Source organism: Eschrichtius robustus, chromosome 2, assembly GCF_028021215.1.
Source record: "Eschrichtius robustus isolate mEscRob2 chromosome 2, mEscRob2.pri, whole genome shotgun sequence".
Lineage (NCBI taxonomy): Eukaryota > Metazoa > Chordata > Mammalia > Artiodactyla > Eschrichtiidae > Eschrichtius > Eschrichtius robustus.
In genome coordinates, this window is record NC_090825.1 from 35,936,439 (window position 1) to 35,964,318 (window position 27,880).

Below are 27,880 nucleotides of genomic sequence, written 5' to 3' on the forward strand. Positions count from 1 at the left end.
ATATTAACCTGAAAGAACAAAGGAAAAAGCCAATTTCCTAAAACTATTTTTTTTTTTTTTAAATGTTTTGTCTCTTAGTATCAGGCAAATTTTTAAAAAATGATTTAACTGGTATAATATTTTAGAATAGTATGTAAACAAATTGACAGCAACTAAAACAATTTTAATGGCACATTCAGGAGTTTACATTTGAAATGACATTATTGGTTAGGTCTTTTTTTGTGAATTTTATGGTTATGAGTCAAGCATCAATATTTTGTTAATGTTAATTTTAAACAAATATTTTGTTAAATTTAGTTATGTTTTTCAAAACAGTTAAAACTCCAACACATGAGATTTGAGGGCAAAGATAATGAAAAAATACTACTTTGGTAGAATGTTACTACAGTCAACATATTATAATAATTATTTCCTAAAGTTATTTCTGAAACAATAACCTAGGTCTAATGTTACTGTCTTTTAAGAATATTACAACATAGGTGCACGAAAGCAGTTTCTGCCAGTGATCACAACTCACTAAAGTACTTGGCAAATTAAACTTCAGTCAGGATGAAAATATATGAGATAAAGAAATGTTAGCATTCATTATACATCTTATAATTAATATAAGTACCTAACATGTTTTTTAAATTCACTTTAATGTTGGCTGTCATTGTCTCAACCATTGGTTCTTTAAGACTGCCATATGGTTATCTCAGACATCAATATGAATTCCATGTTTTGAAGACATCACTTGGCTGGTCCCTGTGAAATACATAACAAATGAACAGATGTGAGGTAAAGATGATGTGATTATTACATAAAGCCAAAATGGCAAAGGAGAAGTTTCTCCAAATGGGCATATCCACAAGCCATGGCGAATTCCATCTCGAACATGGTGTGAGGTCCAGGATATAAATAACATCCAGGGAAGAAAGCACCATGAATCTTTGAGTTTGAAAAGGTGCATCGTAAACTTCAGGGTCAGAACCACAGCGGGTATCACAGTAGAACAGTGAAGGAAAGGTCTTCGTGGAAGAGTAATAGCAGCCTGCACAGGGAAAGCGGTAGCTAGTATCATTTCCTTCTTGGCAAACAAAATTTTATAGCTGCTTCCTAATATTGTAACCATCTGTTTTCCTGCAGGCTATTGGAAATGCAAAGGAAACATTTTCTAGGCCACCTCCTCCAAAAACACTTTGCACTAAAAATGAAATCACGATCTCAGGATCATGTGATTAATTTTTAAAAGCTTCCTATTATTTACTTAGAAAAGTCACAATACAAACAATTTATATCCTAAATGTATGGTTAGTGTAAACTTGGAGTTTTAAAGAATTGTCTGGGACCTCTAAGAGCACTGAAAAAGTCTCACAACTGAATAAAATATTCTTCAATTAAACTTTTTAAAATTGAAGTATAGTTGATTTATAATGTTATATTAGTTTCAGGTGTACAACATATATTTTTATTGATTATACTCCATTTAACGTTATTATAAAATACTGGTGATATTCCCTGTGCTGTACATTACATCCTTGTATCTTAATTATTTTATACCTAATAGTCTGTACCTCTTAATCTCCGTCCCCTATCTTGTCCCTCCCCCCACCCCATTCTTCAATTAATAAATGCATAAAAGCTGAGTATTTTTGTTGTAACCATTTATATTAGCCTTGAATACTTTCAGAATTTATTTATAACAACATTTAGAGGCAGTATATTATTTTAAACAAGTATTTGAAAGTTGAGTTAAATAAACCAATAGTATTTCTAAACCATTGTAAAAATGTAATTAATATCTAAACAAATGAAAATTTCAGGCTTAACCCCTGAATGATCCAGGAGTAAGGTTTCATTCTCACACATTCTAAAGGCTAATTTCCAACTAGATAATTTTTAATAAAAATAAAGCTGAAGATAGAGAAGATTGCCTGATTTGGAATCTCTCCACACATCTTCAAAAACACTACAGAACAATGACAAATAAAACTATACCAAGCCCCACTAGGCATAGCCAGAAGTCAGAGAATGCCCAAACTTCAATTACTCTAAAGTACTAAAATAAACACCAAGTCAGTGAGCACTCTCTCACACTCCCCCCTCAAGCCAGGAAAAACTGCATTGAAGAAAGATGAGGGGAAATCTAAGATTGATCTAAAGTTACCACTAGAAAGAGAAAGTTCAACCCAAGTGTGAAAATACTGAAAAGGGGTCCTGGTACGTAAGAGCACTAACTACACAGAAAGGACTTAAAAGTGGGCACGATTCAAGGCTCTGAAAGGCATTAGTTTTCCAGGAGAAGATGGTACAAAGGAAGGGAGAGGTAGCCTTTGGAGACTGGTTGGTAAAGGGAAAAAAGAAATAGTAAAGGGAAAAAAGAAGTAGTAAAGGCAAAAAGTCAGGTTCCTATTTTTAAAAAAATAGAGGACACAACCTTCCCACCACATTAAAAAAAAAGTCACCCATTAAAGACACTGTACCTTGCAACACTGTCAAATCAGACCAACCTTAAACTGGGTATCTTGTAAAGCCACTCCTTAAACCAGTATTCTTTAATTCCCACCTACCCGCTGAACATCAAAGAGTTTATTTATTCTACATTCCTAATTCCCTCTCCCTACTCCTCCACATTTTTAGTTGTTTTACTTTTACTTTGTCAGAACACATAACATTTCTGTATTATGCCATTTTAGCCTCCACCTTTGTTTTTAAGTTATATACCCACAATATATCATGCTCCTCAATAGCAGCGTGGGATGGGGGGCGGGATGGGCTACAGTAATCAGTACTTGGAGGAGAGCAATAGCCTCATGTTGAGATGATTAGCAGTTGTGCTCTGGATGTGTGGACGGATATTGACTATTCACACTTTCATTTGTGAAGTCTATTTATATTAATAGTTGCTAAGGAAGAAACAAGAAGTTTCTGTTGCTTGCCTAATTTCTAAAATATTCATGCAAATTTTTCATTCATAGATAAATAATAAAACAAAGACATATCATAAAATTATACAAGTAAAACCAGATATCTTAAAAATAGAAGTAGCTACACACCACCAGTCCCTCCTGTCAGGAAGCTTGCACAAGCCTCTTAGATAGCATCATCCACCAGAGGGCAGACAGCAGAAGCAAGAAGAACTACAATTCTGCAGACTGTGGAAGGAAACCCACATTCACAGAAAGATAGACAAAATGAAAAGGCAGAGAACTTTGTACCAGATGAAGGAACAAGATGAAACTGCAGAAAAACAACTAAATGATGTGGAGATAGGCAACCTCCCAGAAAAAGAATTCAGAATAATGATACTGAAGATGATCCAGGACCTCGGAAAAAGAATGGAGGCAAAGATTGAGAGGATGCAAGAAATGTTTAACAAAGACCTAGAAGAATTTAAGAACAAACACCTAGAAGAATTAAAGAACAAACAGAGATGAACAATACAGTAACTGAAGTGAAAGATACACTAGAAGGAATCAATAGAAGCATAACTGAGGCAGAAGAATGGATAAGTGACCTGGAAGACATAATGGTGGAATTCACTGCCGTGGAACAGAATAAAGAAAATAAGAATGAAAAGAAATGAAGACAGCGAAGAGACCTCTGGGACAACATTAAACACAACAACATTCACAATATAGGGGTCCCAGAAGGAGAAGAGAGAGAGAAAGGACCCGAGAAAATATTTGAAGAGATTATTGTCGAAAATTCCCTAACATGGGAAAGGAAATAGCCACCCAAGTCCAGGAAGCGCAGAGAGTTCCAGGCAGGATAAACCCAAGGAGAAACATGCCGAGACACATAGTAATCAAATTGACAAAAATTAAAGAAAAATTATTAAAAGCAACAAGGGAAAAACGACAAATAACGTACAAGGGAACTCCCATAAGGTTAACAGCTGATTTCTCAGCAGAAACTCTACAAGCCAGAAGGGAGTGGCACAATATATTTAAAGTGATGAAAGGGAAGAACCTACAACCAAGATTACTCTAACCGGCAAGGATCTCATTCAGATTTGACAAAGAAATCAAAAGCTTTACAGACAAGCAAAAGCTAAGAGAATTCAGCACCACCAAACCAGCTCTACAACAAATGCTAAAGGAACTTCTCTAAGTGGGAAACACAAGAGAAGAAAAGGACCTACAAAAACAAGCCCATGACAATTAAGAACATGGTAATAGGAACATACATATCAATAATTACCTTAAACGTAAATGGATTAAATGCTCCAACCAAAAGACACAGGTTTGCTGAATGGATACAAAAACAAGACCCATATATATGCTGTCTACAAGAGACCCACTTCAGACCTAGGGACACATTCAGACTGAAAGTGAGGGGATGGAAAAAGATATTCCATGCAAATGGAAATCAAAAGAAAGCTGGAGTAGCGATACTCATATCAGATAAAATAGACTTTAAAATAAAGAATGTTACAAGAGACAAGGAAGTACACTACATAATAATCAAGGGATCAATCCAAGAGGAAGATATAACAATTATAAATATATATGCACCCAACATAGGAGCACCTCAATACATAAGGCAACTACTAACAGCTATAAAAGAGGAAATCGACAGTAACACAATAATAGTGGGGGACTATTATTAGAGTTAGAGAAGAGCTAACACCCGTCCTTCTCAAACCTTCCAAAAAATTGCAGAGGAAGGAACACTCCCAAACTCATTCTATGAGGCCACCATCACCCTGATACCAAAACCAGACAAAGATACTACAAGAAAAGAAAATTACAGACCAATATCACTGATGAATATAGATGCAAAAATCCTCAACAGAATACTAGCAAGCAGAATCCAACAACACATTAAAAGGATCATACACCATGACCACGTAGGGTTTATCCCAGGAATGCAAGGATTCTTTAACATAAGCAAATCAATCAATGTGATACACCATATTAACAAATTGAAGGAGAAAAACCATATGATCATCTCAATAGATGCAGAAAAAGCTTCTGACAAAATTCAATACCAATTTATGATAAAAACCCTCCAGAAAGTGGGCATAGAGGGAACCTACCTCAACATAATAAAGGCCATATATGACAAATGCACAGCAAACATCATTCTCAATGGTGAAAAACTGAAAGCATTTCCTCTAATATCAGGAACAAGACAAGGATGTCCACTCTTGCCACTATTATTCAACATACTTTTGGAAGTCCTAGCCGTGGCAATCAGAGAAGAAAAAGAAATAAAAGGAATACAAATTGGAAAAGAAGAAGTAAAACTGTCACTGCAGATGACATGATACTATACATAGAGAATCCTAAAAATGCCACCAGAAAACTACTAGAGCTAATCAGTGAATTTAGTAAAGTAGCAGGATACAAAATTAATGCACAGAAATCTCTTTCATTCCTATACACTAATGATGAAAAATCTGAAAGAGAAATTAAAGAAACACTCCCATTCACCACTGCAACAAAACGAATAAGAGAGAGACTAAGTAACTTCCCCACAGTGTGCAGTTGTCAAGGGGCAGAGTTGGAATCTAATACTGGATCTGCCTGACTCTATGGCTCATATTCTTAACACTACTGCTTATCAATGAATCAGGGAATAAATACAGTATACAGCCTAAATGTTTTTAAGAATTACAATAGAAATACTTAAATTCTAGATGAATGCATTTATAAATTACACTTTTTCTTTTTTGTTTTTGTTTCTAATTGAAATACAGTTGATTTACAATGTTGTGTTAGCTTCAGGTATACAGGAAAGTGATTCAGTTATACACATATATTTATTCATTTTCAGATTATTTTCCATTATAGGTTATTACAAGATATTGAATATAGTTCCCTGTGCTATACAGTAGGTCTTTGTTGTCTATCTATTCAATATTTTCTATATAGTAGTGTGTATCTGTTAATCCCAAACTCCTAATTTATCCCTTCCTCCCCCACCTTTCCCCTTTGATAACCATAAGTTGGTTTTCTATGTCTGTGAGTCTATTTCTGTTTTGTAAATAAGATCATATCATTTTTTCAAGATTCCACATATAAGTGATGTCATATATTTGTCTTTCTCTGTATGACTTCACTTAGTATGATAATCTCTAGGTCCATCCATGCTGCTGAAAATGACATATTCCATTGTGTGTATATATATATATATATATATATATATATATATATATATATATATATATATATATATATATATATACACACATATATATACACCACATCTTCTTTACCCATTCTTCTGTCGATGGACATTCAGGTTGCTTCCATGTCTTGGCTATTGTAAATACCGCTACTATGAACATTGAGGTGCATATATCTTTTCAAATTAGAGTTTTCATCTTTTCCGGATATCTGCCCAGGAGTGGGATTGCAGGATCATGTGGTAACTCTTTTTTAGTTTTTAAGGGAATCTTCATACTGTTCTCCATAGTGGCTACACAATTTACATTCTCACCAACAGTGTATGAGGGTTCCCTTTTCTCCACATCATCGCCAACATTTGTTATTTGTAATCTTTTTCATGATATTTATTCTAACAGGTGTGAGGTGATATCTCACTGTGGTTTTGATTTGCATTTCCCTGATGGTTAGCAATGTTGAGCATATTTTCGTGTGCCTGTTGGCCATCTGCATTTCCTCTTTGGAAAAGTGTCTATTCAGTTCTTCTGCTTATTTTTTGATTGGGTTGTTTGGTTTTTTGATATTGAGCTATATGAGCTATTTGTATACTTTGGAAATTAATCCCTTGTCAGTTGCATCATTTGCAAATATTTTCTCTTATTCCATAGGTTGTTTTTTTCGTTTTGTTTACAATTTCCTTTGCTGTGTGAAAGTTTTTAAGTTTAATTAGGTCCAATTTGTTTATTTTTGCTTTTATTTCCACTACTCTAGGAGACAGATCCAAAAAAATATTGGTGTGATTTAATATCAAAGAGTGTTCTGCCTATGTTTTCCTCTAGGAGTTTTATAGTATTTGGTCTTATATTTAGGTCTTTAATCCATTTTGGGTTTATTTTTATATATGGTGTTAGAAAATGTTCTAATTTCATTCTTTCACATGTAGCTGTCAAGTTTTCCCAGCACCACTTACTGAAAAGACTGCCTTTTCTCCATTGTATATTCTTACCTCCTTTGTGGTAGATTAATTGACCATAAGTGCATGGGTTTATTTCTGGGCTTGCTATCCTGTTCCATTGATCTATGTGTCTGTTTTTGTGTCAGTACCATACTGTTTTGATTACTGTAGCTTTGTAGTATAGGCCAAAGTCATGGAGCCTGATGCCTCCAGCTCTGTTCTTCTTTCTCAAGACTGTCTTGGCTAATCGGGGTCTTTTGTGTTTCCAGACAAATTTTAAGATTATTTGTTCTAGTTATGTGAAAAATGCCATTGGTATTTTATAGGGATTGCATTGAATCTGTAGATTGCCTTGGATAGTATGGTCATTTTAACAATATTGATTTTGTAATCCAAGAACATGGCATATTTTTCCATCTGTTTGTGTCATCTTCAATTTATTTCATCAGGGTCTTATAATTTTCTGAGTACAGGTCTTTTGCCTCTTTAGATAGGTTCATTCCTAGGTATTTTATTCTTTTTGATGCGATGGTAAATGGAATTGTTTCTTTTATTTCTCTTTTTTATATTTCATTGTTAGTGTATAGAAATGCAACAGATTTCTGTATATTAATTTTGTATCCTGCAACTTTACTGAATTCATTGACGAGCTTTAGTAGTTTTCTGGTGGCATGTTTAGGAATTTCTATGTATAGTATCATGTCATCTGCAAACACTGACAGTTTTACTTCTTTCCAATTTGGATTCCTTTAATTTCCTTTTCTTCTCTGATTGCTGTGGTTAGGATTTCCAAAACTATGTTGAATAAAAGTAGCAAGAGTGGACATCCTTGTCTTGTTCCTGATCTTAAAGGAAATGCTTTCAGCTTTTCAGCATTGACTATGATGTTAGCTGTGGGTTTGTCCTAGATGGTCTTTATTATGTTGAGGTATGTTCCCTCTATGCCCACTTTCTGGAGAATTTTTTTATAATATATAGATATAGAATTTTATCAAAATCTTATTCTGCATCTATTGAGACGATCATATGGTTTTTATTTTTCAGCTTGTTAATGTGGTGTGTCACACTGATTGATTTGTGGATATTGAAAAATCATTGCATCCCTAGGATAAATCCACTTGATCATGGTGTATGGTTCTTCTAATGTATTGTTGGAGTCAGTTTGCTAGTATTTTGTTGAGGATTTTTGCATCTATGTTCATCAGTGATACTGGCCTGTAATTTTCTTTTTTTGTGGTATCTTTGTCTGGTTTTGGTATCAGGGTGATGGTGGCCTCATAGAATGAGTTTGGAAGTATTCTTTCCTCTGCAATTTTTTGGAACAGTTTCAGAAGGATAGGTATTAACTTTTCTCTAAATTGTTTGGTAGAATTAACCTATGAAGCCAACTAATCCTGGACTTTTGTTTGTTGGGAGTTTTTTTTAAATTTAATTAATTTATTTTGGCTGCGCCGGCTCATAGTTGTGGCACACGGGATCTTCACTGCAGCATGCGGGATCTTTAGTTGCGGCATGTGGGATCTTTTAGTTGCGGCATGCAGGCTTGGGCTTCTTAGTTGCGGCATGCAGACTTAGTTGCAGCATGTGAACTTTTAGTTGTGGCATGCATGTGGGATCTAGTTCCCCAACTAGGGATCGAACCTGGGCCCCCTGCATTGGGAGTGTGGAGACTTACGCACTGGACCACCAGGGAAGTCCCTTGTTGGGAGTTTTTTAATTACTGATTCAGTTTCAGTACTGGTAATTGGTCTGTTCGTATTTTCTATTTCTTCCTGGTTCAGTTTTGGGAGACTGTACCTTTCCAAGAATTTGTCCATCTCTTAGAGGTTGTCCATTTTATTTGCTTATAGTTCCCCATAGTAGTCTTTTATGATGCTTTGTATTTCTGTGGTGTCAGTTGTAACTTCTCATTTTTCATTTCTAATTTTATTGATTTGGGCCCTCTCTCTTTTTTTCTTGATGAGTCTGGCTAAAGGTTTATCAATTTTGTTTACCTTTTCAAAGAACCAGCTTTTGGTTTCATTGATCATTTCTATTGTTTTCTTCATGTCTATTTCACTGATTTCTGCTCTGATGTTTATTTCTTTCCTTCTACTAACTTTGGGTTTTGTTTTTTCTTCTTTCTCTAGTTCCTTTAGGTGTAAAGTTAGGTTAATTATTTGAGATTTTTCTTGTTCCCGAAGGTAAGCTTATATCGCTATAAACATCCCTCTTAGAACTGCTTTTACTGCATCCCGTAAGTTTTGGCTCATCATGTTTTTGTTATCATTTGTTTCTAGGTATTTTTTGATTTCCTCTGATTTCTTCAGTGGTTCATTGGTTGTTTAGTAGCATACTGTTTAGCCTCCACATGTTTGTGTTTCTTGCAGTTTTTTCCCTTGTAGTTGATTTCTAGTCTCACAGTGTTGTGGTTGGAAAAGATGCTTGATATGATTTCAGTTTTCTTAAATTTACCGAGGCTTGTTTTGTAGCCTAGCATGTGATCTGTCCTGGAGAATGTTCCAACTTGAAAAGAATGTGTATTCTGCTGCTTTCGGATGGAATGCTCTCTATATATCAATTAAGTTCATTTGGTCTAACGTGTTATTTAAGGCTTGTGTTTCCTTATTGATTTCTGTCTGAATGATTTGTCCATTGATGTAAGTGGGGTGTTAAAGTCCCCTACTATTATTGTGTTATTGTTGATTTCTCCTTTTGTTGCTGTTAATATTTGCCTTGTATATTGAGGTGCTTCTAACTTGGGTGCATATATTTACAATTGTTATATCTTCTTCTTGGATTTATCCCTTGATCATTGTGTAGTGTCCTTCTTCGTCTCTGGTAACAGTCTTTATTTTAACGTCTATTTTGTTTGATATAAGTATTGCTATTCTGGTTTTCTTTTGATTTCTATTTGCATGGAATACCCTTTTCTATACTCTTGCTTTCAGTCTGTATGTGTCTCTGGATCTGAAGTGAGTCACTTGTAGGCAGAATGTATACGGGTCTTATTTTTGTATCCATTCAGCCACTCTATGTCTTTTTTTTTTTTTTTCTTCACTCTATGTCTTTTGTTTGGAGCATTTAGTCCATTTACATTTAAGGTAATTATCCATATGTATGTTCTTTTTCTCATTTTGTTAATTGTTTTGGATTTTTTTTGTATGTGTTTTCCCCCCTTTCCTCTTTTGTTCTCTTGTGATTTGATGACTATCTTTGGTGTTATGTTTGGATTCCTTTTTCTTTTTGTGTGTATATCTATTAGAGATTTTTGGTTTGCAATTACCATGAGGTTTTTGTAACAGAGTGTCTCTCTCTCTATATATATATACATGTATATATATAATTGTTTTAAGTTGTTGATCTCTTAATTTCAAATGCATTTTAGATACCCTGAATTTGTACTCTCCTGCCCTCACGATTACTGTTTTTGATGTCATATTTTACATCTAATTGTTCTGTGTATCTCTTAACCGCTTATTGTGGATACAGATGATTTTTACTACTTTTGTCTTTTAATGTCCCTACTAGCTTTCTGTTTGGATGATTTCCTACCTTTACTGCAGGTTTGCCTTTACCATTAGTTTTTCCTTTCATAATTTTCTTGTTGCTAGTTGCACACTTTTCCTTTTGGCCTAGAGAATTTCCTTTAACATTTGTTGTAAAGCTGGGTTGGTGGTGCTGAATTCTTTTAGCTTTTGCTTGTCTATAAGCTTTTGCTTTCCCTCTGAAATCTGAACAAGAACCTTGCTGGGTGGAGTGTTCTTGGTTGTAGGTTTTCCCCTTTCATCACTTTAAATATATCCTGCCACTCCCTTCTGGCCTGCAGAGTTTCTGCTGAAAAAATCAGCTGATAGCCTTATGGGAGTTCCCGCATATGTTATTTGTTGCTTTTCCCTTGCTACTTTTAATATTCTCTCTTTATCTTTAACTTTTGTCATTTTGATTACAGTGTGTCTTGGTGTCTTCCTCTTTGGGTTAATCCTGCATGGGACTCTGCAATTCCTGGACTTGGGTAACTATTTCTTTTCCCACATGAGGGAAGTTTTCAGCTGTTATCTCTTCAGTATTTTCTCAGGCCCTTTGTCTCTCTCTTCCCCTTCTGGGACCACTACAATGTGAATATTAGTGCATTTGATGTTGTCCCAGAGGTCTCTTAAACTGTCCTTATTTCTTTTCATTCTTTTTTTCTGTTCAGCAGCAGTGATTTCCACTACTCTGTCTTTCAGCTCACTGATCCATTCTTCTGTATCGTTTAGTCTACTATTGATCCCTTCTAGTGCATTTTTCATTTCAGTTATTGTATTCTTCATTTCTGTTTGGTTTTTCTTTATATTTTCTAACTAACTGTACTTTTCACTCTGTGCATCCATTCTCCTCCTGAGTTCTTTGATCATCTTTACGATCATTACTCTGAACTTTCTCAGGTACATAGCCTACTCCACTTCACTTAGTTCTTCTGGGTTTTTATCTTGTTCCTTCGTCTGAAACATATTCCTCTGCTGCTTCATTCTGTCATAGGTTGCTATTTGTATTTTTGTATATGTGGTAGGTTAGTTACATTTCTTAACTTTGGAGAAGTAGCCTTTTGTAGGAGACATCCTATGCATCCCAGCAGTGCACTCCCCTCTCATCACCCAAGCTATATGGTCTAGGGGTCCCCCTAAGAGGGCTGTGTGGGTGCTTCTTTTGTGTTGGGCTGACTATGTGGGTGGCCTGGTAGGCTTGGTTGGCTCTTAGTCCAGTTTGTTGCCAGGCCCTGCCTTGTGTGGATGCTGCTGGCTCCTGTTTAGCGGGGCCTGGTCATGAGGCAGCTGGTTGCAGAACTCTGTGGGGCCCCACGGCTAGTGTTGGCTTACTGGTGAGCAGAGTCAGGGTCCCGAAGACTCTGGGGCTATTGCCTACCCACTGGCAGGTGAAGCTAGATCCTGGGGTTAGTGCTGGACTACTGGCAGGCAGAGCTCATTCCTGGTCTGACTGCAGGGCCCAGGGATCCCAAAGCTCGTTTCATATCATTGACTGGCGGGGGGGGGGGGCTGGGGGGCAGTTCCTGACACAGTTGGGTATAGTGTGTGGATTGTCCCAAAGATTGCATTGTTGTGCTAGTGGGCAGGGCCAGGGCCCAGCTTTTCCCAGGGTCAGGTCTGGCTTGCTGTTGGCAGGCTTGGTCCGCAGGCTGCAGGACTGTATTTTTCTGCTACTGGCATCTGCCCCCTGGTGGGTGAGGCTAGTCTAGAGACTAGTATAGGCTTCCTGGTGGGAAGGGCTGGTGCCTGCCCACTGGTGGGTAGAGGTGGGTCTTGGCCCTCTGGTGGGAAGGGCCATGTCTAGGGGTGTGTCTGGGCTCAGAAGTCTTTAGGCAGACTTTCTGCTAGTGGGTGGGGCTATTCCCCACCCAGTTAGTTGTTTGGCCTGAGGCATCATTGGCGCCTACAGGCTGTTGGGTGGGGCCAGGTTTTGGCACTAATGAGCTAAGATGGCAGCCCCCAGCAGCAGTATTTACACATTTGGATATTTCCCAAAATCTCTGCCACCAATGTCTATGTCCCCAGGTTGAGCCATAGCTGCCCCGTCTCTCCAGGGGACTCTCCAAGACCAGCAAGTAGGTCTGGCCCAGGCTCCTATCAAATTAACGTTTTTGCTCTGGGTCCCAGCGCACATGGGATTTTGTGTGCGCCCTTTAAGCGTGAAGTCTCTTTCCCCCAGTCTTGTGAGGCTCCTGCAATTAAACCCTGCTGGCATCAAAGCCAAATGCTCTGGGGGCTTGTCTTCCCGGTGCCAGACCTCCAGGCTGGGAAGCCTGCCGTGGGGTTCAGAACTCTTACTCCTGTGGGAGAACCTCTGCAGTATAACTGTCTCCAGTTTGTGGGTCACCCACCCAGGGGGTATAGGATTTGATTGTATCACGAGTCTGCCCCTCCTGCCTATCTCGTTGTGGTTCCTTCTGTATGTCTTTAGCTGTAGAAGATATTTTCTGGTAAGTTCCAGTCTTTTTCACTGATGGTTGTTCTGCAGATAGTTGTGATTTTGGTGTGCTCGTGAGAGGAGGTGAGCTCAGGGCCTTTCTACTCCACCATCTTGGCAGCTCTCCTAAATCACACTTTTTACCATCTCTACTAACATTTACTGTTAACTATTTGCCAGGGTGTGTCACTTAACATACTCATTTAATCCTCACAACAACCCTATGAGGGAAGTAACGTTATGATCCACATTTTAGAGATGACAAAATTGAGACTTAAGGAAGAAAAGTGCTCTGATGAGACCATATGCTAGGATTTAAACTCTGGTCTTCTGATTCCAATTTTAAACAGCAATGTTATGCTGCCTCCACTTATAGCAAAAAAGAAAAAATATAGTTAAAATTTGTCTTTAATCAGGAATTACTGATTCCTTACTGATTAAATTTCTAAATAAGTGAGACAACCTCTGAGAAGTACCTGGTATGGGACTTGACACATACTAAGAAGAACAAAAGATCATTTCTTATTCATTCAACACATGTTTACTGAACACCTACTAGGTAAGCCAGACAGTGTTCTAGCCAGTGGTGAACAAAGCTAAGTCCTTGCTCTACAAGTTTGTATTTCTTTCCTGAAGTGTTTATAGATCATAACTACACAAACAGTAGGTAAATCTGTTGACACTTAGAAAATATTATCTGAACTGCCATTTTAGGCTTAGTGCATTTTCAATACTAATAGGTCACTGTATAAGCTATACCCCTAAAGCCTCAATGAAATTCCTCAATTTCTACACCAGGGACTGTGTCCTCATCAGCCTGCTGAAATGCACAGCTTGGCCTCAAGAGGTCCTTGGGGAATGAATGAATCCATTACAGTCATTCCCCAGGCCTAGGAATCATCTTAAAGCTATTCAGCTGTTATGGAGCACTTAGGAGCTTCATGTTAACTGTAAAATATGAAGAATAGGGGAAAATTTTAAGTGTGGTCCTAAAGAAAGAACCCTGATACAAAAAGGACTAGGATGGCCTTGAGAATGACCCCCATTACTTTAAAGCAGTTAGCTAATCTTTCCTTCAAGACTTGGGTAATGGATAAACAACAATATCCTACTATATAGCACAGGGAACTCTATTCAATATCCTATGATAAACCATAATGGAAAAAAATATTTAAAAAAAGAATGTATATATACATATAACTGAACCACTTTGCTGTACAGCAGAAATTAACACAACATTGTAAATTAACTATACTTCAATTAAAAAAAAAAAAAGACTTGGCTAAACACATCCTCTGTAAAGCCAGAATGGAACTCCTTAGGTACAATTAGTGAGCCCTTGCTCTGGGTGCATCCACGGCACTTTGTGATGCCATATGATGTGGTCAGCAACATGTCTGTGCTCTAGGGAAGTACTCGGTGCTCAAAAAAGTTGGAAGAATGGGCTTTCCTGTTTTAAAATAAGGCTAATCTTCTCTAGCTCTAAGTAGAATGATGCTGTGAAGATAAATAAAATGATGTTAAAAAAATGAAAGACCAGAAAAATTAAACATATATGTTTCTTACCTTTAAAGATAGGGATCCAGCTAGAAAAAAGTGGTCTATATCAATAACAGAGGCTAAAAATCCAGCTAAAATGATTTCTCCAATGTCAGTCTTCTTCTTGATTCCAATGACTATTGCCCATGACCACATGCCAATCACGCAATGTACTGAATTATCTGAGAGTGCACGAAGCCAGTCATTTTGTTGAATTATGGAAAACTGAAGAAGTCTGTCAGCTACTAGGCAGAAAATGCCCAGACCAAGGCTGGAAATAAGAGATTCGGTGCTACAAGACTGGAGTAAAGCATGGGTCTTCTCAGTCTCAGATGCCATCACAAACAGTATGTCAGTATATGCTAAAAGCCATCAGGAAACAAACAGCTTATTCTTGTTTACATTCCCAGTCACCCTAAAATAGAAAGCAGAGAAAATGAAGATTATGGGCTGGCATATAATATATAAACAAAACAATATTGAGAATAATTTTACAAGTATAAAACCAAGTTGTAAAAACTGGTATTTCTTTTTTTCTTTAACTGTTATCAGTAATTTCATTTTACTTTTTCCAGCTTTATGGAGATATAACTGGTACATAGCACTGTGTAAGTTTATGTTACACAACATGATGATTTGAGATACGTATGTATTGTGAAATGATCACCACAATAAGGTTAGTTAACACAGTCATGACTTTACATGGTTACCTTTGTGTGAGTGTGATGAGAACATTTACGATATACTCTCTTAGCAACTTTCAAGTATTAAAAGAAATGGTATTTCTTACATTTATATATAATATGCCATGTGGCCCAAAGAGAACAGATTAGCTTTGTAGGAACAACAGTTTAGATGGTAGCATGTATCAAGGGAAATTTAAGAAAGCCCACTGACTAATCTACTACTTTGAGGTCATCAAATAGTTCTTTCTTTCAGCAATGTGTACTACACAGTAGTGGGGATCCATTGTGTCTGTGTACCCAGAAACTGCTTTCCATACTTTTTCTGATAACAGCATCCACTTCTTTGGGAAAACTGCTCATCAAAATACCCAAACTCGGGCTTCCCTGGTGGCGCAGTGGTTGAGAATCTGCCTGCCAATGCAGGGGACACGGGTTCGAGCCCTGGTCTGGGAAGATCCCACATGCCGGGGAGCAACTGGGCCCGTGAGCCACAACTACTGAGCCTGTGCGTCTGGAGCCTGTGCTCCGCAACAGGAGAGGCCGCGATAGTGAGAGGCCCGCGCACCGCAATGAAGAGTGACCCCCGCTTGCCGCAACTAGAGAAAGCCCTCGCACAGAAATGAAGACCCAACACAGCTAAAATAAATAAATAAATAAATTTATTAAAAAAAAAAATACCCAAACTCTGGAGCTGACCAATTAGAATTCCCTGTCTCCCTTTCTAATAGTAGTGATTAACAAGCAATGACTAATAAGTAATAATTTTATAGTAGTGATTAGTAGTGATTACTCTGCTTATGAACGTGACCCCAGCTGGGCCAATCAGACTCCTTTCCAGAATTTTTCCTAGTGGAGCTGATCGGGAAAGTTCTTTTTCTTCTTACAGACCATGGACTCCACTACATGGAACAGCCTAGGAAAAAAGAATCATAAGGACCTCAAGTCCTCAGGTCCAATCTCTAAGGTTCTCAGAGCTGCCCTGGTTCCTGCAGCTCATCTTTCACCTTCTATGAGCTACCTCAGGATTTTCCCAATAAGTCCCCTTTTCCTTTCTGTTACCTCTAACCAAAGAACCTTAACTGACATAAAAAGGTAATCATAATTCTGAGTGCTTACCTGGCATAGAATATTGAAATCACTTATCTAGTTAAAGTTATCAACATTGTGTGATACCTGAAGTTTTTGTATTGTTTTGTTTTAGTTCTGAGACTTAAAGAATAACTAAATGATTTATTGAGAATGATTCAACCTCCATTCTGTAATAAAAACTATACATAGCTCATTGTATATATTCTAAAATGTATAGGGAAATGTAAAAGACCTAGAATAGGAAAACACCTTTAAAAAAGAACTAAGTTGAAGGACTTACACCATCTGATTTCAAGTCTTATTATAAAGCTACAGTAATGAAGAATGTGGTATCGTTATGAAGATGGACAAATATACCAATGCAACAGAATAGAGAGTGGGATCACAAATAGATCCACACATAATGGTCAACTGATTATTTGACAAACATGCAGAGGAGAGTCAATGGAGAAAAGATATTCCTTTCAACAAATGGTGCTGGAACAATTGGATAGCCATATGCAAAAGTAATGAACCTCAATCCATACCTTCCTCCCTATACAAAAATTAACTCAAAATGGATCACAGACCTAAAAGTAAAACAAAACTGTAAAACTTCTGGAAGAAAACACAGAATATTTTTGTCCTTGGGTTATACAAAGAGTTCTTAGTGTCAGTATCAAAAGCTCCATCTGTTTTAAAAAGTTGATATATTGAACTTCATCAAAGTTAAGAACTTCTGCTCTTTGGAAGACGTTAAGAGAATGAAAAGACAAGACACAGACTGAGAGAACATTTTTGCATATCTCATATTTGGTAAAGGATTTGTACACAGAACAAAGAATTCTCAAAACATGATAACAGAAAAACAGACTGATACAAAGATGGGTGAAAGATCTGAAAAGGTACTTTACAAAGATGATATACAGGTGGTCAAGAAGCACATGAAATATATTCAACATCATTCATTATTAGGGAAATGGAAACTAAAACCACAATGAGATTCCAAACATAACTATTAGACCTCCTAAAATTTAAGACTGACCATTCCAAATGTTGACAAGATGTGGAGCAACCAGAACTCTCATACACTGCTGGTGGAAATGTAAAATGATACAACAACTTTCCAGTTTCTGAAAAAGTTGAACATACTCCTACCATATGACTCAGTCATTCCATTCCTAGGTATTTACCGATGAGAAATGAGAGCAAACATCTGCACAAAGAGTTGCACATCAAAGACTTGCACATCAATGCTCATAGCAGCTTTCTTTACATTAGCTCCAAACTGGAAACAACCCAACTGGATAAACAAAATGTGGAAAAAAAGAAATAAAAGAAACCAAAACGTGAATCATACAAAAACATGAATGAACCTTAAAATAACACTAAACCAGACCGAAAAAAAAAAGATTACATAGTCAAAACCCATAGAACTGTATAACACAAAGAATGAACCCTAATGTAAACTCTGGACTTTAGTCAATAATAATGTATCAATATTGGTTCATTAATTGTAACAAATGTGCCACACTCATGCAAAAAGTTAATAGGGAGAAATGTATGCAGAGGTAGAAGGAATATATGGGAACACTCTCTACTCTGCTTCATTTTTCCATAAACCTAAAACTGCTATATTAAAAAAAAAAAGTCTATTTTTAAAAAGCAAATAATTGAAGCAAGTATGTGAAAATGTTATAATTGTTAAATTTAGGTAATGGATATACTTTAGTTCATTATACTCCTTTTATGTTTGAAATTTTCATTCAGAAATATTTTTTTAAAAGAGTACATAGTATGATTCCATTTATATAAAATTCTAGAAAATACAAACTAATCTAAGTGACAGAAAGCAGATCAGTGGTTGCATGGAGACCGGAGGGGCAGGAAGGATTAAGGACACTGGAGGGACAGATACGTTCATTATCTTGATTGTGGTAACAGTTTCACGGTTCATAGTCTCATACCCACATCAAAACATATCAAATCGCACATTTTAAATATGTACAGTTTATTACATGTCAATTATACTCTAATAAAGATGTTAAAAAGTTAGGGAAAATATGTTATTGTCAGTAACAGTAGCAGCCTTTCATGTAAAAGGAGCAATCTGAAAATAAGAAAGAGATTATGGGGATAAAAAACCTGATGGCCCAAAAAAAAGTCAATAGAAGCAATGCATAGTAAAATGAATGCTTCAAAAAACACAATTAGTGAGTAAAAATACTTTCAAAGAATTTTCCCAAAGCTTGAGGGAGAAAAAAAGGACAAAGAGTTGGGCATTGAAAGAAAAAACAAATTCAAAAAATAAAGAGAAAATCCTTAAGAGTTTCCAAGTCCAAAAACAACACCATCATCAACAACAATGATTATCTGCAAAAGAAAGAGAATGTGATTAACACCAACACCAAATATTGTGGGACAGCAATTACAGAGCTCTGGGAGAACAGGATTCTGACAATAGGGTTCTAAACAACTAAATTATGGCCTCTATGTGACAACTGCAAATTTTAAGATTCTTGCTTTAGAAATTATAACACATTTACATTTGACTTCTGGGGAAAAAATAAGGAGCAGCACTTCTACATTTCTAGGGGAAGAAGAGAGGAATACAGAAAACTTGCTCAATATAGCAAAACAGAAAAGGAAAAAAATGAAGAAGAAAATTTTACTCCCACCCCCACCCACCAAAAAAATAAAAAAGGAAACAAACACATCAAACACAAATACTATAATATATGTGAATGTATTAAATTTCTCTATAAAGAGACAGATTGGAACAGAACTAAACATCTCCCAAGTTACTGTTCATAAGAAAACATCTCAAACAAAAAGTCTCAGCAATATAGAAAATAAAGAGATGAGAAAATACATATCTAGAAAACACAAACAAAATTAAGCAGCTGTGGTAATACTACCATCAAACACAATTTATGGCAAAAGACTTAGTGGGATCAAAAGGGATAAAATATTCAAGTCATAGTAAAGTTATATAAGAAGATGCTTACATGTCAAATCGTGCTTACATGAATTAGGTCAAGTAGCAAAAAAAAAAGATATAGATAGTCTGAATACTTTAATTACAAATTTTATTTCATATTCAGGTCTAAAACTGTGTATATTACATAGAATACACATTATTTCCAAATGTCTCTGGCTCATTTATAAAATTTAATTATACATTTACTCATCCACAAGAAAAACTTCAACAAAATCTAAAAAGTGGAAATGTTCAGGCCAAATTCTCTGACCACAATGCAATATATAATTCATCACTTTTAAACTGCTTAAAAGAAAAATAAAGTGACCTAATTAGCTCAAAGAAACTAAGCTTAAACGGTGGTGCAAGTAATTCCGTTAGAGCCAGAAGACTTGCCTACTTTTCAAGTGTTTATGCTCTGTAGACATTTCAGGAAAGAAAACAAAAGCTCAGAGAGCAGACTTGGTCTATTTGTTCACCACTATCTTTTAGCACACAGTGGATGCTCAACAAGTATTTATTGAATGAATTAAATAAAAATCATCATACACTATCTGTTATCCACCAGGTATTGCCTATTAAATGATTAAACGGCATTTAGTAAAATGTAGCATGTGTTCCTGGAAATCTCCATTTTTAGCAAGTGCGAATACCAGGTAATTCTTATGTTCACTAAACATTAAGAACTGCTAGGTTATAAGAAACCAGAATGAATGAAAACCAAGAAACATTATCTTTAAAGTCAAAAACAGTACAGCTATTATAATATTGTTCTGGCAGTTTTAATCAATGTAATGAGGCAAGGAAGGGATAGAGGGAGGGAGAGAGAAAATGTATCATTACTTTATCAGGAAGAAAATAATTACATTAGTTTGTAAGTGAAATGACTGCCTATCCAAGAGAATAAATTGAAAATTGTTAGAATTTAAGTTGCAAAAGGCGGCTAATTCAAGATAAATTATTAATATACCAGCAATAATCATAAGGGGAAAATACAGGAAAATGAACGTTCACAACAGCAATAAAAATTTCAAATATCAAGGAATAAACTAAACAGGTAATGCATGTGAAGAAAATGACAAAACTGTACTTTATCAATCAGCTATTTAGAGCTCTGGTGGCTTTGTGCTATGTTAACGCAGCTAAGTTGGAAGAACATTTCCCAGAATCCCCTTCCTTTTATAGTTCTTTGTAGTGCTGGCTACAGGAGACACTGTACATGGGACTCGGAAGGCAGAAGTGAAGCAGCAGCCACATTTTTTAACTCTAAAGGTTGGCGCCGGACGCGCCGTGGAGCTCGCACGTCTTGCTGCTGATCTGTCAGCTCACCTTGCTGGCAAGGGCAAGCAGCTAGGCCTGCAGCTCCTTCAGCCTTCACCATATCTTCCTTCAGCTTCTCCAGATCCTGGGCCTGCATGTGCAGCCCCAGAGTCAAGAGTGCCAGCCTCTCCTGCAGGTCACCCACGGCATCAAAACTGGAGTTGGTGAGAGGCCAGTGCAGGTTCCATTCTGTCCTTGTTCTCATCCACATCCACCTTCCCCTCCCGACTTGCTGCAGCTTCAGGTTCAAAAACAGACTCAGAGGCAACGGCCTGCAGCGCCTGCCCTCCGAGCGCCACGATTACAGCAGGTCTAAACTTCTTATTCCTTAGCACGCAAAGTAGTTCTGCTCCTTTGATGGAACTTTACTGATACAAGAGCCAGACCATTTTACTGAGGAAGAAGACGACATGGATGGTGTTCTCCTCCTCAAATTAATCTATAAATTTAATGTAACTCTCATCAAAATCGTAAAAGGGATTTTCTTTTAGCAACTTCACAAAACATTTTCAGATTGGCATTCGAAAGAGTAAATGCCAATAAACTTGCAGAAGCAGAGTAATATGAATACTGAAAGGTAAATGCAAAGTCTGAGACAGGTCAAGTGTGTGTTTGGGGAAGGGGGAAATGCATGTATAATTCCAAATTGGTAAGGAACAATGATTTCACTCAGATCCTGTGTCAGTTAGGGTCCTTAAGTGCACGGAACAGAAAGCACTCTAAGTAAAAGCAAAAACCATTCAAAGGATATTGGGAAATCACAGACTTGCCAGGTTTCAAGAACCAGGCTTCAAACTCTGCCTCAAGCACCTCAGTGAAAATGACACCGGACACCTGTGGTGAAGACCTCTCTGCCCCCGAGCCCAGCTTACACTGCCTGACCCATCACCAGATATTATCATTGGCATTGCTGCTAGTACTGCCCTATCTGCTGCTGTCATACAAGATTCTTGGCGTATTTGTTTCTTTGCTCTCAAAATTTGGAGTTGGGCATTGGCTGGGCCTAGGCCACATGCCCGTTCCCTAGTTGCAAGGGAGGTTGGAAAAGATAGTATTTGGCCTTTTCAGCCTATATAGTAGAAGGTGGGCTCCTTTCTCCTTCTAGATGCATTAGATGAGGAATCTCGCAAATATACTATACTGAGCAGGACGACCAGTCCACAATGGTAATCGGTCTGTTACAAAAGGGTTTAACTGCTAAGTATTACTGGAGAGTCAATCATCAGAAGAAACCTGAGATTGGATCATCTGTGCAATGCTCAGTTTTATATGGTAGAGTTGTTAAATCAAACAATTTTAGATTTCAGAATGTCACAATCCCATGGATTAGTTTTGTAATGCAGACCGTTTCTCTGGTTAGATTAAGAAAGGGAATCAGTTTCATTGACTAGATGCCTGAAAATTTTCCATGGTCAGATAGTTTTTGTAATCAGTTTGGTTATCAAATTTGGGATATTTATATGAATTTGTAAACATACTTCTACATAGTCCAGCTAGCTAGACTTTTAGAGAGGAGCTCAAAATTATTTTAAAAATACTGATAGACATGACTATATAAAAATGTAGACTTCTGCATGTCAAAATTAAAGACTAATAAATGGAGGAAATTTTGAACATTTATGATGGAGAAAGATTAGAAGCCCTACTTTACTAAGGGCTTTTAAAACTAACAAGAAGAAAAAATACGTATCCCAATAATAACATGGCAATGTCTATGAAAAGGCAATTTGGAAAAGGAAGAAATACAAACGGTCAAAGAAAACTATTAAAAGATTTCAACTTTATTGGTAATCAATTGAATTTAATTTAAAACAATGAGATTTCAATGTAAGATCGACAAAAGATTGCTAATGATTTGTTTGTGGTGGGGAAACGATCACTCAGAGTATTAGCAGTTGTATAAATCGGTATAACTCTTCTAGCAGACAATTTGACAATATGTATCAAAAATGATTAATAAATGAGCAAACACTTTTGACTCAGCATTTCCAATTCTAGGAAATTATCCTAAGAAACTAATTAGATAAATACAAAGAGTTACACATGGATGTTCAGCACAGCATTGTTTATAATAAGGAAAAATTAGAAACTATGTGTCCAAAATACAGGACTAGTGAAATAAATTCCATACAATTATGAAGTCATTAAAAAAATACTTACTCCCATATTTGTTGACATAGGAAATGCTCAATAGATATTAAAATTTAAAAGGTAGCCTAAAAAATAATATGTAAAATATTACATTTTTGTTAAAAATATGTACATATGCATAAAAAATCTGTAAGGCTGTTCATTTAGCTTGTCTCTCACTGGTGGGCTTACATGTGATCATTACTTTTTTTTCCTTTTCTTTGATTTCATAAAAATTTTTAATGTCTTACTATCATGAAAACAAAACCAATAAAGCTCCTTTGAAAAGTCAGAAGTAATTAATAACTCAGACCATGATGCTAAACTCAGCTTCTTAAACGTATAATTTTTTAAAATGTAGAAAAATATTTATAACATTATAAATACTAATAAAATATTAGAATATATAACATTAATAAAATTGTATGCAAATCTCACAAGTCAAATTTATAGTATAATATAAAAATAATGTATTTACATATATGTATTAGTTGGTACATGAAAGGCCTGTATGAAAGACTTCTGTATCTCCAGATGAAATAAACTTATGCAGATTCCTTTAAGTTTTTTTATTAGTGTGAAGAATACTTGCTTTGCAGAGAACAACTATTTTGTTAATGACAATGGAATCTAAAACCATCCTCAAATTCTTAGTCATTTGGAAAAATGAAAATTGTTTTCTAAAACACTAAGATTGACTTATAGTCTACAGATTCTTCCAGGATTAGGAAATAATGATTTCAAGATACTTTCAACCAAGAGATATGACCAAAATGCAAAAGAAACCTCCAAGGTCACGAATCCTTTCCATATACCTTAGGATTTATAGTTCCACACATCATGAATCAGGTCTCTGCTTTGCAAAGTAAACATTTGACACGTGAATGGATAAAGAAGTCAATGTGCTTAAAGGCTCAGGGCATATAATTTTAAAGTTTATAAAATATTCCTTTGAACCAAAGATAATGTCATTATCCACTTAGCGGATAGGAACTGGGACACAGAAAGCTTGAATTAATGACCAAGCCAGAGAGGTACAGCCGCAGAGCAATATCCCCCTCCTTCGGTAAGCCGTGGCCTGTAAATTAGCCCTAAGAAGAAAGAAGGCCAGTCAGGTGGATGAGTGTGAGGAGAACGTAGGCTGGACACAGTATACACAGAGGCCTAACAGAAAAGCTCTTCTGCCGCTCAAACTATGCTTCTATATGCATTTAATTGCAAATTTATTGTCAAGCCTCATCCTAGAAAGCAGACAAAAGGTCATTATCCACCTAATTGCAAATTGCATGATGTCTCTATAAAGCCATTTCATTACATCCATCTTCTTTTACTCTCTAAACAATTTTTGTCATCACTAAACATATTTAAATGTACTCACCTTATGTTTTACTCGATGAGTTCAGATACAAAAAGGACTGAGTAGCTAACGAAGTGTCATGAGCAAAGTGAAACATGAAAAGATCACTTAAAGTATTTAAATGATGATCCAAATTTAAAGCGACGTGAAAAAGAAAAACTTACTGTTTTCCAAATGTCTATATACTGTAGTAGTTTATGAATAGGAACAGATACACATAATGGGGCAGCACAAAATGCATTTTAAATGGAAAGTTTAAACAGCTTGCTTGATGAGAGAGGAACAAAAAGCTCACCTGAGTGAACCCAGAAGCAGATCCTTTCAGCCCTAGTCAAGCCTGCAGATGTCTGCAGCACTGCCAACATCTGGACTACAGCTTCATGAGACCCTGAGCAGAACCATCCAGCTAAGCCTCTTCCAAAAGTTCTGGCCCAAAGGTACAGTGAGATAATAACTGTTTACTGTTTTAAGCCTCTAAGTTTTGGGGTACAGTAATTTGTTATGCAGCATGGATAGCTAAAACAGTAGTTTCTCTTTTCAAGAAAGGTATAATTATGGTCCCAGAAACACACAGTTCCGACATCTATTCCACTGCAACTACTGGTGTAGATATTTAGAGTAGATTCTGAGTATGAGAAAGTAATTTAATAGGTGTACTTCCTCTTATTTATTGTCTCTGACTAGAACACCTAAGTGTCCCATTTTTCTTCTCTCTGCTTCCTTTTTCCACTTCCTGCTCCTCCCGCATAAATAGAATGGACTCCAGAACCTCTTAAACTGTAAAATAGCTTTATTTTACATATTCACTTTTGTTGGGCAAGTTCATTAAGAGCAGTAATTATAATTTTCTTAAACTTGTCATGCATGAAGTTAATGTGCTCAAGGTGTTTAATATTTCATTATACTAATACAGGGGGTAAGCAGGTTAGCAATCCTCAGCCTGTGAACTGAAGATATTATTTGGAATGATTTCTGCCATAACAGCCAGTTACCCAGATCATAAATGTCTCTCTATGACTTGCGGGAGCCATTTTCGGCAATGGCCAAACTCTGCCACGCACCATTCCCATAAGAGTACTATGCCATCAACTATGGGGTCTTCAAAGTATACCTAGTAGTAATCCTCCCTTTCCTTAACTCGACAAACACATACTTAGCCAGTTACTTTACACACTGTTGTGCATTGTTTGTTAATAATCTCTGACGTTATTTCTACCAAAAAAATAAGAGGTAGCAAATTCCCAACAGAAATGTCCTTTTCTGCTTCACCCCCTTCTCCCCCCCCAAACCCCATCACAAATATTTACAAAAACCTGAGGAAAAAGCACCGTCTAAAATCCGAAAACTGCCTTTATTATGCTTTACAAATAAGTCCTCTTCAATGAACTGTAGTTGCTGTGAAACTTAATATATATTTACTTTCTTTAATGCTATGGTACTCAAAGCAGATGCCAAATCTTAATTCAGCTAATTTGCAAAGAAAGGAAACACAAATCTTGCTCACTTTCACGGATACTTTTCGTAACCTGCATATAAAATGTTTCTTTCCTATGACCATTACAAATACATAACGATTCTGAATTTCAACATGTTTCAAGCCTTAGCAAATTCCCAAAGTCATTCTTTCCTAAGGTTGGCATGATTCAATAATTTTTAAAATGTCGATTAAGAAAATAGGTGGAAAGCCCTGGCGTCTGCAGGGAAGGGAACAAGTTACAATCTCCACAATCACGCCTCCCGGGAGCCTGGGCGCCTTAAGGGCCCTCGTGGCTGGTAAGGTGGCAACGGGCAACTCTGGCAAGATCCCCGGCACCCCGCCCAGAGCCAGGGAAACGCCAGGGGCGCGAAGCCTAGGCGAGGGCTTGACGCCCATGGGATCTATAAAGCGCGACGAAGCAGGAGGGCCGTGCAGGGATCGCGCAGATCCCGGAGACACCGGCCAGTGTCTGTCGAGCACACCCCGCCTGCTCTCGGGTGCCACGCGACTGCCGCCCCTCCACGCCTTCCCCATCGGGAACCTGGATCTTCTAGACTTCAGGTTCAGGTGGTCCCTGCCTCCGGCCTGCCACCTCAGGACGCAGTTTCGCGGCGTCCATACAGTCCCCCTCCCGCCCGGTCCCTCGCTGAGGATCAGCCGCACCCACCGTCTGCTCCCCCAGCTGAAGCAAGCCAGCCGCGCGAACGGCGGCCCCAACCCTCTACACCCTCTTCTGTCGGTACCATAGAGACGCCGGCCGCGGGCCTGAGCGGCTCCAGCCCGCGACGCCGGCCGAGAGGACGCCGGGATACTGGTTCCACTCTGAGCGGCTAGGAACGCGGTTTGAGGGCTCTTAAGCCGAGGGATTGGGTACCTCGAGTTCTCCTACCGTCGTGCTCCCCAAAAGGACACATTTGGGACGACGGGTGGGAAGTGAAAAGTGCCTTGTTGGTTCCCCTCTCTCGACCCTGAGGATTCATTCTCGGCTTAGCCGGCGCCGTCCACAGCGCACCCACCCGGCGGCGGGAAGCTGGGGACGCGAATTAACCTCACCGAATATGGGACGCGTGGGCCTGCCCAGCGGTGCCGCCGGCTGTCCCGGAGATGTAGAGATGTTTCCGACTTCCTGCGCGGGATCCTTTAGGGTGGGCGTAGGAGAGTTTTTCACTCCGCAAGACCGGGCGGCTTGGCCGACCTGACGCTCCGCTGTGGCGCTCCGCCGCCCCCTTGGGGAGCTCTTGATAATTACTCTTTGCCGCTGTGCGGTGGGCATTGGGGGCAGCTTTTTCTTGTGGACAGCGGTGAGAAGGCTAGAACGCTTAATCATGACTACTGAATGGCCAAGAGTCGAGAAAAGAGACAACATAAAGGGCAGCTTGACTCTAACTGGACTGACAAGGTGCGGCTTGTTTAGTGGGTCTGTGGCCAGTTCCCATCCCGACTCCCTGCCTCGGAGTGGTGGCTGCTCTGCCAGCACCAAGGAGACATCGAGCTTGGCATGTGGCTCTAGTAAGCACTGGGCGAAAAGCGGGGGCTCAAAGAGGAAAATTTCTTTCTCCTTCCTACCTGGTTTCTCAAAACAAGTGTTGGATGTAATGCAGGGCCGGCAATGGGATTATAGTAAGTACATAGTTGAAGGAGACCACAGAAAATCCGAATCTTCAATCTCAAGCAAACTTCTAGGTCTTTCACGGAACCTTAAAGTGTGGCTTAGTTTCTGTTACAGAACTTTTCATTGCTTGTCACACTCTTGGTTCTTAGCCAACGGGAAAGACTCAACTGAGGGAGGAAATTATACATATTTTACCTGCACAGCTTAAAAGCTTATTAAAAATATTACTGAGCACATTAACCACAATATTGGGTGCTTTTAGTCATGTTGAGAACAAATTTTTTCTGTCTGAATGCAGTAACAGTTTGGCATTACCCTTATGGCAGCATGGGTGCATTTCTTATAGTCTAGGCTTTCTAGAGTTATTTAGGGACAACATAGGTGGTTTCCTGCAGCCAAAACAGAACTTCATTATTTTCTCTGTGGACAGTCTACTGCCCAAAGGGACTGTTCATTACACAATACATACTGAGTGCTCTCAATATGCCAGGCACTATGCTTGGTAATAAGACTATAAAATAACTTTATGGAGCTCAAGTTCTAGTGGAGGATATAGACCACAAAGAAGTTGGATGATTGAAATATGTGCTCTAAAGGAAGTAAACATGGTGATGTAATAGTAACTGGGTGAGGCCCCTCTGAGGAAGGGATATTTGTGCTGAGACCTGAAGGTGGCAGGGAGCCCATTGTGAGAGGAGCTAAAGAGAGCATTGTGCCCATT

At 37.8% G+C, this 27,880-nt stretch overlaps 1 protein-coding gene across 5 annotated transcripts; it reads right to left on the reverse strand.

Moving 5' to 3' along the window:
• Positions 1–173: 173 nt before the first annotated feature.
• TMEM267 (transmembrane protein 267) lies at positions 174–26,770 on the reverse strand. 5 transcript variants are annotated; one of them, XM_068532603.1, is made up of 4 exons: positions 24,366–24,786; positions 17,477–17,586; positions 14,557–14,944; positions 174–1,030 (listed from the first exon to the last, which is right to left on the reverse strand). In XM_068532603.1, the coding sequence occupies exons 3-4, from the start codon at positions 14,866–14,868 to the stop codon at positions 695–697; spliced, it is 648 nt and encodes a 215-aa protein (XP_068388704.1). In that variant the 5' UTR covers positions 14,869–14,944; positions 17,477–17,586; positions 24,366–24,786; the 3' UTR covers positions 174–694. The 5 variants fall into 5 exon arrangements, with proteins under 5 accessions (XP_068388704.1, XP_068388700.1, XP_068388714.1 ...); XM_068532599.1 differs by lacking the exons at positions 17,477–17,586; positions 24,366–24,786 and adding an exon at positions 26,601–26,770; XM_068532613.1 differs by lacking the exons at positions 17,477–17,586; positions 24,366–24,786 and adding an exon at positions 26,437–26,583.
• Between the last annotated feature and the right edge of the window lie 1,110 nt (positions 26,771–27,880).